General features: G+C 31.5%; 1 protein-coding gene across 1 annotated transcript; it reads left to right on the forward strand.

Moving 5' to 3' along the window:
- The first annotated feature begins 16 nt into the window (after window positions 1–16).
- Window positions 17–13,632, forward strand: LOC143082826 (protein phosphatase inhibitor 2-like). Its single transcript, XM_076258702.1, has 4 exons — window positions 17–134; window positions 8,068–8,271; window positions 8,599–8,708; window positions 9,608–13,632. Exons 1-4 carry the CDS (start codon window positions 58–60, stop codon window positions 9,844–9,846), a joined length of 630 nt encoding a protein of 209 aa, XP_076114817.1. The 5' UTR covers window positions 17–57; the 3' UTR covers window positions 9,847–13,632.
- Window positions 13,633–13,891: the final 259 nt, after the last annotated feature.

Here is a 13,891-nt window from a genome sequence, read left to right on the forward strand (position 1 = left end):
AATCAATTGTCTATTATTAATATTCACTGCAGTCCTGCTGTGTCAAAAATTTACAAAATGGCTTCAGAAGTGAAGCAGAAGCCAAAAGGCATTTTGAAAGCCTCTTCTAGCTTTGACAAACCAGATCATCAACAGTATGGAACCTCAAAACTCATTATAATCAATTTATAGTCTTTTTCCTCTATGAGCTTTATCACAAACACAAATTTAACAGCCAAAACTTAGACATAAACAAGTCAACATTTCTGATTTATGAAGGCAGAATATTTTTATATTTGGCGTCATGAGTTACCTCCCATTATTTAAAAAAAAAAGTGTGTTCTACAAGTCATATGAGATATGATCTTTTAAAATGAGAGTGCAACTGTATCTGCACATTTATGACTTTTTGTGCTGTTGTTACAACTGTCAACCTAAGGGTTTTGTAGTCCGAGATTACTCAGGTTGAGAACAAACCCTCTATATGGTGATTATACCTGTATAGAGGGATAATCCTTCTCTAGAGGGATAAAATTATCCCTCTATAGAGGGGTATTTTTCTTTAGGTTGGATTTAAATCAAAATAGGGCAGAATGGCATTCTCTACTTATTCTGGCAGTAACCTGCAACAGTTGATGCACCAATTGGTGTACTTAGTTTAATATGCACATGTCCAGTTTGCTGCTTATCTGACTAAATATAAAATCTTTTGTTCACCATGATTGAAAGCTGTGATGATCAGGTAAATTCTACTCACTTATGCTTCACTGAACAGAATTTCTATTGTTAAATTTAACATGAAATTTAAAGGTCAACTATTCCTTTTGATGTTGATCAGATGTTCAGATAGGTATACAATAGGTTGCAAGTTTTGTCACTTTAGCAGAAAACTGGTTATCCCAAATTTTAGTAAAGTGCATATGTTGATGCACATAATGCTAGAGATTATAGCCAATTTAACTAGAAAATGCCATTCTGCCCTAATTTGCTTTAAATCTAGTGCAAACAAAAATACCCCTCTATAGAGGGATAATTTTATCTCTCTGAAGAAGGATTATCCCTCTATACAGGTATAATCACCATACAGGGGGTTTGTTCCTAACCTGTTACTCTGCCGTCCAACGGCTGTTTTGCCAGACAAGCTGGGGCCGTGGGACATCAGAGCTTGTCCCATATCAAAAAATGGATATTTGCCCACCCAAAATAGATGCACTGCTTCGTCGCTTCTGGTGCCGACTGAAGGCCCTGGAATTATATAAATCGGGCATCAATCTGTTCATTTTTGTCGAGCCTTCGACTTTAGTCGAAAAAGCGAGACTAAGCGATCCTACATGTTGTCGGCGTCGTCGGCAGCGTCCACAAATATTCACTCTGTGGTTAAAGTTTTTGAAATTTTAATAACTTTCTTAAACTATACTGAATTTCTACCAAACTTGGACAGAAGCTTGTTTATGATCATAAGATAGTATCAAGAAGAAAATTTTGCAAAAATAAATTTCCACTTTTCCGTATTTTACTTATAAACGGACTTAGTTTTTCTCTGAGGAAACATCACATTCACTCTGTGGTTAAAGTTTTTAAAATTTTAATAACTTTCATAAACTATCCTTGATTTGTACCAAACTTGGACATAAGCTTGTTTATGATCATAAGATAGTATCAAGAAGAAAATTTTGTAAAAATAAATTTCCACTTTTCCGTATTTTACTTATAAATGGACTTAGTTTTTTTGCCAGAAACAAAACATTCACTCTGTGGTTTAAGTTTTTAAAATTTTTATAATGTTCTTAAACTATTTTGGATTTCTACCAAACTTAGACAAAAGCTTGTTTCTGATCATAAGATATTATTCAGAAGTAAATTTTGTAAAAGAAAAATTCACTTTTTCCATATTTTACTTATAAATGGACTTAGTTTTTCTTCCAGTTAACATTACATACAGTCTGCAGTTAAAGTTTATAAAACATTTATTAGATTCATAAACTATCCTGGATTTTTTTACCAAACTTGGAAGCTTCTTTCAATCAAAAGACAGTATCGAGTTGGAAATTTTTATTGATGTTTTTCCTCATTTTTGTTGAGTCTGCGATTAACAGCAAAAGTAGGTGAGACACTGGGTTCCGTGGAACCTTTACGAATTTTTCATTCATCTCTTCATTTATGTAAGTTTCACCTACCTGCCAACCTTTATTTTCTCATAATTGGACAGTTTTCATGTGACCACGAGAAAACAGTGATGATTTATGCAAATGACCATAATGTAACTAACACCTCGTTCATTTACGATGCAAGTTATCTACATTGTAAATGTCAGAGACCTTCCAATGTTACGTGGTCGAAACTAAATGCTTAATACCGATTTCCTGTAAAGGAGGTAAAAAATCGTGGTTGGCTACTAAATGTTAAACATCGTTCTCCTATAATGGAGGTGAAAAAATATAAATATTTGCATATTTGAGTCTCGAGGCCACGAACTCTCTCATAACTTGACGTCCATTTGAATGTGAGTGTCAAAAGGCCGAAATCGATGGGTCTCTGTGAAAACTGTTAAAATATGGAAAAATAAAGGTTGGCAGGTACAAAAAGTAGGTGAAACTTACAGAAATGAAGAGATAAATGAAAAATGAACAGATTGATGCCCGATTTATATAATTCCAAGGCCTTCAGTCGGCAACAGAAGCGACGAAGCCGCACATCTATTTTGGGTGGGCAAATATCCACTCTTTGATATGGGACGAGCTCTGACGTCACACGGCCCCAGCTTGTCTGGCAAAACAGCCGTTGGACGTCAGAGTAATCTTGGACTAAGGGTTTTATTACAATACACCTAATCGCTAGGAGTTTATTACAATACACCTTATCGCTAATCTCATCTGTCCTGCTCGAATTATTGACCAGAGTTCCAGATAAAATGTGTATTTGCGTGATCACGCAATACAGATAATTGAAAACCCAATGATATTGCCCATTACAGGGTTCAAAAACCCAATTGATTTAAAGGAAAACCCAATTATATGCCAAAACCATGAATTCTTAACGCTTTGATTCGCTATCGTTTGCATTGTTTACCCTTATCTAAACCCTGCATCAAGTAGCTGAAATGGGTCCCTGTTGGAATTTTCCTTTGCTCAAAAGTTACACGTGTTTATGAAATCATTTCGATCTTCTCTGCGTTTATCCAATTAGCATTCGTCATGTTATCACATTTTTTGATTGAAAAGAAGACTTCAAGTCTTCTGAAAGACTTGAAGGCCTATGATGCCGGCTGTAAAATCATTGATTCGTTACCACCTCTGTATCCCGCATCCGTTTCTGTGTATTACAATTGCATAACAACTTCCTATTCTTGACACCGATTTTTACACATGGTTAAGCATCTGAATCATTTAATTTGTGATTAAAGATTGAAAAACAATCACTATCGTAAATATATACCCTTTTATTTATGTAAATTATTAGATTTCATCTCATCTACATGAACATTATTTGTTTACTTGTAACTGGATGTTTTTAATTGTAGATATTTGTAGTATGCATTCCTGAATTTGGTATCGGGTCGACTCGCCCTGTTTACATGTTCGCCCTTGGTCTGTTCATCCTGAGTTCTTTCGTCCATATAGTATGTTCGCCCTGTGTTCATTCTCTTTACTCTTATCAAGGACGTTTTACAAAACGTCCTTGCATTTATTGAAAAATATTAATATAAAGGGTATCGTTAAAAAACCTCTAAAACACGAATTTGTGAAAATCATCACAAAAATATGATTGTTCCTTATTTTGTTCCCAAGGTAAGGCAATCGTGTTCAGCCAATCAAATTCAATGTTTCTCATGATCAAATTAATAAGCCAATCAAAAACGTTTTCTCTGAAGATTATTCTAACATTCTAGATTTTGAACTTGTGATGTTTTCATCTACATGTAGTTGTAAAATGGTGTACATGCCAGGTGAATTTTCATCTACAAGGAGGTTCTTACACAGCTTAAGGATAAAAGCATGGCTGATTGAAAATTCAATGATGCAGTACTACCATAAAGATAATAAATAGTAGGGACTGTCCCTAAAACAAGGGGTCATTTTACTGTTGAAAAAAAAAGAAAGAATTTTTTTAAAAGATTTTTAACTCAAAAGTGGGAAAATTCGTTATATTTGGAACAACTTTTCTAAATGAGGGGTCAAATTAATAAAGAAGATACAAGTTCAGAAACATCACAAAAATCTTTTGACATGTTTTGACCATTTAATACTTGATAGATGCATAGTTCTTGGGGGAAAGTTTCATCAAATAATATGAATATAAAGGTGCTCATTTTTACAGTGGGTTGTAATGTTCTTCCAATGAAGGTTTCCCCTCATTTGGAGTGTTGTTCCCAACCTGTTAAAGGTTCATCTTTGTGAATAATTAAAAATTGGAAATTTCAACAAGCATTTAATATCCTTACACAAGAAAATAAATCCTGGTCTGCTAGCTACATTTTCATCTTTTCTACTGATTTAATAACTAGAATCATAAAAACAGACTTAAGAAAAAGTCATATAAATATGATACTTTTTCTAGACAATCAAGATCGTGCAAAATACTTCGCTAAAAATTGTAACCTTTAAAATTGTTATCACGCAGTAAAAAAAACCATGGGAACTTTCAAAAGTTGGCAGGTATGTAACAAGTCTTACTATTTTTATGACCCATTTATGGGCATTATGTTTTCTGGTCTGTCCGTCCGTCCTGCTTCAGCAGTGGCGGATCCAGAAATTTTCATAAGTGGGGGCCCACTGACTGACCTAAAAGGGGGCCCGCTCTAGTCACGCTTCAGTGATTCCCTATATAAGCAGCCAAATTTTTTCCCAAAAAGGGGGGGCCCCCCCCCTAAATCCGCCTCTGTTCAGGTTAAAGTTAATGGTCGAGGTAGTTTTTGATGAAGTTGAAGTTCAATCAACTTGAAACTTAGTACACATGTGTTCCTTATGATATGATCTTTTTAATTGTACTGCCAAATTAAAGCTTTTACCTAATTTTCACGGTCCACTGAACATAGAAAATGATTGTACGGATGGGAAATCCATGTACTTATGACCCATTCTTGTTAGAAGAAAAAAAATATGTCATAATGATAATTGAACAAAGCAGGCTGGGTTAGTGGGGCTGCTTTTATGGTAATTCAAGTTAACTTTTATTCACCTTCTTCCACCTCAGAGCAATCAGCTCTTTGATTTCAAATTGCTCGGGACTTGAATATCATAATATACAATGAATTGAAACGAAAGTAAACGTCCGGGTAAAATATTGAATAGAAGCATGTTTTCAGCTTCTTTTTGATAGCTGAGGGAAAGTTATGATGATAACAAGACAAGCTAGTGTTTTTATGAAGTGTCTATTGTACGCACGGGCGTGTTTGCGTACTTAAACGAGAACATTGCTAGAACGATATTAAAACATGGGGTTTCGTCAAGAACGAAATCGGTTGAAAAAGTGAAAGGCAAAATCAATTATGACATGATATGTATTTGGAAAGCATCAGAAACCAAAAGTTCAAATATGGGACAACTTAACCCAGATTTATGTTGATTAAATTAAACAAAAAAATTCAAGTATAATTTTAGTTGATATATTTTTTTGGAAAATTCATTTTAGTTAATGAGTGAATATATGTAAATGCTCTTTTGTTCCGACGTTGGAAAGTTCCGGGCGGAAAGAACTAACTAGCCGAAAAGTTCCAGAGGAACTTATTAACTAGTTACTTTGTTCTTCCTCCAGTTTAAAAGTTCCATCGGAACAAAGTGACTAGTTGAAAAGTTCCAACGGAATTATATATATATATACGAGTCTAAATTGAAAACTACGTTCAAACCTATGATTGCGTTGGATAAAAACCGCAATTTTTATACGTGTGCATGTAAAACAAATTTCGTTGTAGAAGGGTCTAAAAACAGCACAAACAACATTTTTCAAAAGACCAAAAAAGTGAAAAAGTATATTTAAACAAAACGCATTTGACTAACAGGTCGAACAACTGATGTTCTTTAACCCTGCTGACTGCCATTGGTGATTGCCAAATAAAATTGATCACAAGATGTAACAAAATGGATCTTAATATAAATTTAATACTAAACAGAACATTTTTTAACTTGTGGCCACGATGTTATGCCACAAACATACGGTGTCAATATATTTTTAGTACACCAGATCCGGATTTCGACAATAAATGTCTCTTCAGTGATGTTAGGGATCGAAACGGTATTTGGAAGGCCATATAAAAGTACCCTCATTTTTAGATAAACTCTTGAATTTTAAGAGTCCATATAGGATGAACGGATCATATAAACCGGAGGGAAAATATGACACAAGCCCAAACGAAAAAATATAAACGAGTCTAACTTGAAAACTACGTTCAAACCTATGATTGCGTTGGATAAAAACCGCAATTTTTATACGTGTGCATGTAAAACAAATTTCGTTGTAGAAGGGTCTAAAAACAGCACAAAATATATATATATTTGTAAATTTAAGTTGAATATGGTCTCCGTCATTAAACCACTCTATAAATCTGCTAAAAGTTTTGGGGTATATCTTTAATCTGGGAACTAATTATTATTTCTATTCAAAAGTAGATCTGACAAATAGGTTAAAGGACTGGCAAAACTTTCTGACAGCACCTAAATTTCACATATACATGTATTACAAACAAATCTAAACATTTAGGCAACACCTACCCCAACTAAACTGTATAGTAGGGTGATCATATGCATATATGGGATCTAGAAAGTTACTGTCCAACTAGTGACATCAGCTGCAGTTTATATAAGTTGTAAGAAAATACAAAACTGGCAGAAGTTTGAAAACGGGACACAAATTAAACATGCAATTGCTCGTCAGTGAACAAACCAAATAAAACAGCAAGCACATATACAAAGAAAGAAACATATTTAAAATGGAAAAACATTTGGGGTTGATATAATGTGATTATAACATGCCTAATTATAAATATTCAATATTGTGACTTGTTGATTAAAAAAACCAATACATTAAGGAGCTTGGTGGTGAAAAACCCAATTTGGTATTTGCCTGAGGGGTGAACTGGAATTGATAATTCAATTAAAAAACTTTATAACCCAACTACATAAAAAAAAAACCAATTTGTGAATTCTTATCTGAAGCTCTGATTGACGTCATACAACAATCACTTTTCCATTGAGGCATAAGTTATTTTGTATTATGACATCAAAATTTAATAGGAACCTGTGTGATGTCCAGTAATGGGGGACAAATAGCGATAAGGTGTATTTGCTGCGTTGACTATCCATATGACCCCCCCAAAAAATATACTGATGCCACACCAGATTGGTAAATGTCGTTACCATTCCAGAATGGTCAATGTGTTGCCATTTCCAGAAAAAGTTAAAAACACAATCTAAATATCAGTCTGAGTTCGTTCACCTAATTACAACAGTAACATGTATTTCATATACAATGTAGATAATGATAGTTCAAGTTAGTTATAGTCCAAGTTTGTGATAGGCTGAGTTGAGTTATATATATCCAGCAGCAATAAGATGTATGATATACATTTTCATGATTATATAATATTCTCTTCCACTTTACAATGTACACAATGTATTTGAATTTTTATTTAGTTTTATAAAATATGTTATGATTGAGAATGTTATATCATTTATATTGTGTATAATTATTGTCAGCTTTCTTCAAGGCTAAAATGTACCGCTTCCTGTTTCAATGTAAACAAACATTAACTTTTAGTTGTGATTGAGCACTATTAAAGTTCAAAAGGCTTTTGATTTCCAACAATTAATGATGAGCAAGAACACCTGTATTTGTTAAAAGTTCACTACATGCTAAACAAATTCAATTTCAAATGTAGATAGATTTTAGCTGTATATTAAGCATATTTAACTCCGCCAAAATATACGAGATGGACCCAAAATGCAATCATTTTCTTCAGGTATGTGGTATTGAGTTACAACATGGCAAATTAAATGAAATTTGGGGGTGGGGCCAAAAATGGCCTTTATAGCCCTTAGTCATGATTACAAATATCTAAGTGTAAATACTGAATATTTCATTTATTTTCAGTCCTCATTCAAAAGAAATGAAATGGGATGAAATGAACATATTAGCCACCCATCATCCTGCAGATAAGGACTATGGTCACATGAAAATAGATGAGCCAAAGACCCCATACAGTAAATTATCAGACGCAGAAGACGATGAAGAAGGTGGTCGACGACACAGTGTATCTGAAGAACCAGGAGTTAACCCTGAGACAATAGCAACTAGGTATGTGGCTACATATGGCCTACATGCCTATCAGCCCAGATTTAAAGAATTACATTAGACCTGTTAGAATTTATTATACAGGCCACTAGAATCTTTAAAAAATATCCAAAACATTTAGCCTGTGGTTGCAAAAATTTAACTTGAAACACTGAGGTAAAACACAATTGTTCAAATTCATTTATTAAACATTAAACTTAGCAAACAAATAGCAACTTGGTCTTTCCACATACATGTAGGTATCAGATAAGACAATAATTAAAGATATAATCAACAAAGAATATTAATTTTTCTTGGAGTAAAGTGAATGATGTAGATATTATTTTACAGGTTACAGACAGTTGAAGATAGAAACAAATTACATGCTAAAGTGTCGAAGGAAGAAGAGGAATCCTCGTCAGAGGAAGAGGAAGAAGAAATGGAAACAGAGGAAATGAAAGGTAGACAAATATATGGAGTGAAGGAATATAATTGTGAATTTTATTTTCAAATAAAAATAATTAAGATATGGTTTGATTGCCAATGAGACCACTCTCTATCAGAGACAATAGTGTGTAGAAGTTAGTCACCATTGGTCAACATACTGCCTTCCACAATGAGCAAAACCTATGCCTGGAATAAAATTTGTTTAGAAATAGCATATTAAAAAATTTGAATGTAGTATTCCTAGGCATAATAAATTATTACCAAATATCAGTTGCAAAACACAACACAAGAAGAAACTGAACAAACCCAAATAGCATCTTCTGTATTACTGTGTAATGCATTTCCAGATTCATTTTCTTAAGCTTCCTATTTACCAAATATTTAAGGTTATAATAAGTGAGCAATAGCTGACTGTTCTACTTGTTCTGTTTGCCATGATGATGTCTACTGTTCTTGGATATTAAGTTTTTGATTGCACTTATAGTATCATCTCTAACTTTTAATGTCCCTCCTGGGAGTGGGAATTATGTGTTAACCTTGTCCATCCTTCAATCAAACATAAGTCCCAAATTTGGTTTCTGTTCTCTAACTTGAGTTTGCCTCAACCAAAGTTATTACAGTTTAACACAATGCTTACTTACCAAAAATACATATCAATTTCGAATGTTGGTGGCATCATTTGTACTGTTCTCCAGGTATGCCACTTTATAACATTATACGCAAGGGGAACATTTTCAATGGCTTCTAATTTTAAAAACAAAAAAACGAACCCTAAACGATTTTCTACTTTTTCAGTACCTTTATTTATATACTATCAATTGATAACAGTCTTTTAAAAAGCTTGTTATATTGAAAGAGTAGTAAACATCCTTCAATGCAATTTAAATATACAAATATTTTCATTCTATTTCAGCAACACGCAGAGTATTTGAACAGAAAAGAAAGCTGCATTATAATGAATTCCAAGCTGTAAAATTAGCAAAACAGTTAATGGAGGAAGAAGAAGATGTAGATGAAGAAGATGAAAATGATGAGGATGAAGTTAAAGATTCTGATAAAAAAAATGATAACATTCAAGAGCAGGAAAAAAAAGTTCAAAAAGTTGAAAATCAGGATAAAACTAAGGCTGACTCACCAGCAAAGAATACATGATATGTTTTATAGGTGTTAAATAGATGTAGAATTTTCAAATTGATTCTTCCAAGTTCCTGTCAGTAAAAAGAAAATGTTATGTTATGTTTACAAATTTACTACTAAGGAAAATTGGACGTTAATTTTATTTTTAAGCTCTGAACCCAAGACATATATAAAGCTGTTAATTCATGTCAGGAATTTGTGTTGTTGTAGGATGTTGTTATGTGTTTGAACAGAAAGGCCATAATTATATCTAAGGGGCTTTGTTGCAATACGATGGGCCATAAAACCTGATGTTTTCTATGTCCTATTTGCTTCAATGATATATTTCTTTTCAAAAAAGCCCTCTCATGCTTAAATTGAAATAATTTGTTTATAAAAATGATATATATCAGTTCATATTTTTATGAGACCCAGCTGGTATTTATAAAAAATATTGTAATTTTTTTTTAAAAGAAATTCTTGATTCTTAAAAAAATTTATAAATTTTGCATTTATGGAAAGATTTTTATAGAAATGACCATCATTAATTAAAATTACTGAAATTGGTGAATTTGAATTCAGTACTATCCACATCCAGGGGTAACATTTAAAAAAAAAAAGTTTTTAACCATATATATTGTTGATTTTTTAATTAACTCTGTCTTAAATCAAAACCAACAGGAACCTAGTCAGAAGTAGTTTGTATCTTTTCTTACATAAGTAAGCAATCATGCTTATTATTACACCATAACATTTTATTGGGATGAACATACTTAAATTAAATTCTCATGATAATTTTATAAATTTTTGCAAGGGTATGTCTCATTGATACATTCCTAGTTTGCTTAAGGTCACATAAAAAACTTGATTAAAATTTCCAGACCTACCATAAAATTTTACCCCAACAATAGATTTTGTTGTTGCCTGTGAATATCAAGTTTGACTTCTTTCTTTAATATTTCAATTTTATTATACTGAAGTATTACATGTATTTAGACTTGGACCCACCTAGATTTTTTTATAGAGTATTAATAAATGCACATTTCAAGATATTTTTTTTTAATAAATGACCAGTGTATATATGCACTGTTAATGGTAAAATTATGACAAACCTATAATTTGAACTTCAAAATATAATTTGAAATTAAGATAAACACTAATTGTTTCCCTTATTATCCTCCTGTTGGGGGAAAGACGAACTCTTGAACCAAGACTACAGTATTATTTTGATTTGTCGGTTAATATTTTACAATTGGCACATTGAAGTGGACATAGAAAGTATAAGGTTATACAATTTTATAAGTGCTAGATTCTTTATATACTTTATATACATGTAAATAGGTTTTAATGCAAGGTCAGCAAAAGGTCAATACCACAATATTCTGCCATGAATATTTTATATTTATTTAATATTCAAATTTCTAGTTGAGGTTAGAAAGATAGGTTGTTTATATTTTTTTCATATTTCGGTTTTTTCATTGATTGCCTTTATCAACTTTTATCAGTTGACTTGCTTTTCTTAAAAACCATGGACGTGTTTATGACCAAACCTCTTTGCATTGGCGTTTTTGATTGGACAGTGGTTTTTGACCTTGAGTTATCTATGCATGTCATTCATATACCTGTAGTCATGTTCCCTCAAAAGATACTATTGTATTTTGTTGTCATCCATAATCATGAAACCATATCAGGGAGTCTTCCTTCTGTTATCTTTGTTAGATGTATATAACTGTTGCTTTCAGTCTAATTTTTGTTTTTACCTTTTTCAGAACATATATTTTTTTCTAAAACAAACCAAAATGATGCATCTTCTCATTAATAAACTTTATGGCAACATTTATTCAGCTTTTAAACTTAGGATCCCATTGTATTGACAGGAATTTCAAATAGATTTGTATAAATTCTATCAATATTTTTTTAACTTTAGACGTTTTAAATAACCATAACTTGCCAAACTACAGAAATATTTGAAAATTTAAATGTTGAAGGTGAAGAAATATTGTATAGCATAAGATACAGTGTAAAAATATTTAGTGATTTTAGACAGTATGTAGGATAACTTTGAGAACCTTTCTGTTGCAATAAACAAGGTGTTGAGGACAAATGAAACATGCATCAATTAAGAAAAATGAACAGCCACTGGCTAAGAATTAAAAAAATATTGTCAATCTACAAATAAAGCATGATTTGTGTCAGATTTTTCATATTATGTGTTCATTTCAAAAAATTGTGTAAAACATGTACTGGTATTAATTAAGTTGCACTAAAGACACTGTATTCATACACATCTTTGCATCAGACATTGGATTAAAATGGCTGCCAGATTCAAAATTAGGAAAAAATTACAGAAAAATTATTTTTTAGATTTAAAAACTATTAAAAATTAAGGAAATTAAATTTCATAGCAAGTTTACCAATTAATATCATATACATCATTTATAATTCCCTAACAATTTTTTTTTAAAGACTGACAATTTTGTTTATAAAACAAAGAAATACTATTATTTGTCATAGTGAAACACTAACAACTTTACAGAAATTAGTCAGTTGTTGCTGTTTTGTATTCATATTACATGTACATCTAAGGAGAAGCAATAAAATTGTATTTGTAACTCTGTTGTACCTTCTAACATAAAGTATGTAGAGTTTTTCTTTCATTGTCCTTTATTACGTCATATTATTATCTTTTTTTAAAAAGATATTTTAGAAAAGATTTATTTTGTGGTATTGTTGTTGGTAAATAACAATAACATCAGCATGTTTTTACAATGGTATGTTTTTTTTGTTTGCTTTTTATTTTCATTCCAATCGTTTTGTTTGTTATGTTTGTTAAATTCTACTGTTAAGGTGTGCTGTATTGACAGAGAGATCAAAGTGCTATATATTTTTTATTTACAAAATTATTAAAAAGAAGACAGATAGACTTTTAAGGAATGAAGATATGCAAGGATATATATATTTTTTTAATACCTTGTACATTTAATTCATGACCTTTCGTTAAAAAACACTATATCATTCACAAAATTACTTTAAATTACCTTTATAATATAATTTAAGTTTCATTTAAATTCTTAGACAGAAAAACACCCACACTTTATATGACAGATAGCTAATTGGCTGATAGAAAAGAAATCTATTCCACACATTTCTCAAAAAAGATGGGAATATTATGATTAAATGAGGAAGTAAAATTGAAAAGCGTGTTCCTTGTAAAGCATTGCTTCATTCAAATAAGAAGTATTTCATATTTACAATTTGTGTAACAATTTTTATGAAAATCTAGTCTTGGTAACACAATTGTTTTACTTGGCTTGGCAAAATCTATTATATGTATATAAGCCCAAATGTTGACAAGGGTACAATAATATTATCAATTGACCAAAACCTTAAATTGAATGGGTTAACTGGGAGCAAAGTCATATGTCTACATTATGTAAGAAATATATAAAATCTGAAATATAAGTCAAATTTTTACTTATATCATTTGGTGAAGGATTACAAAAAAATATATAATATAAGACACAAGATTATAAAGCTATATTATACAATTATTGATTATGATACCAATAGATTCTTTCATGCTACTCTGCATATTAGTTATAAGTCAGTCTTATACTACAGAATTTACTATAGTATTAAATATTAACTGCATAAATACTTACTTTACTGCAAAAACTTTCATTTTCGTTTTTTGTCAGCATTTATTTCATATTTGTTTTCCATTAGTATGATAGATTATAACTGCTTGTTGTTGCTATGGTAATTGTCCTCATGTAGTAAGTCTTCATTATGCATAATAATTAAAAAAGTTTTGCAGCATTATTTTTATTCATTTCTTAGAACAGAAAGACTTGATGATCACATTGCAACAAGTGCACTCACATTGCATGGTGCATATAGATGTTATGAAAGGAGAGAAATCTGTATTTTAGTCACCTCTTATAATTTGAGGTCCAGTTATTATTACTTTGGAATGTTAAACACCACTTTCTGCACTCTAGCTTTATACCATGCTTCACTGAGGCTTGTCAGTATTTGGTTGAGTAGGCCAGAATACCCATAGAGAACCACACAGGAAAAC

The sequence above is a fragment of the Mytilus galloprovincialis genome, chromosome 7 (genome assembly GCF_965363235.1).
Source record: "Mytilus galloprovincialis chromosome 7, xbMytGall1.hap1.1, whole genome shotgun sequence".
Taxonomy (NCBI): domain Eukaryota; kingdom Metazoa; phylum Mollusca; class Bivalvia; order Mytilida; family Mytilidae; genus Mytilus; species Mytilus galloprovincialis.

Excerpts from the sequence above, each read along its gene's own strand:
- LOC143082826 (XM_076258702.1), top strand. The coding sequence starts at position 58 with ATGGCTTCAGAAGTGAAGCAGAAGCCAAAAGGCATTTTGAAAGCCTCT. Across the intron at positions 8,272-8,598 it reads CCTGAGACAATAGCAACTAG|GTTACAGACAGTTGAAGATA; the intron begins GTATGTGGCTAC and ends ATTATTTTACAG. Across the intron at positions 8,709-9,607 it reads GGAAACAGAGGAAATGAAAG|CAACACGCAGAGTATTTGAA; the intron begins GTAGACAAATAT and ends ATTCTATTTCAG.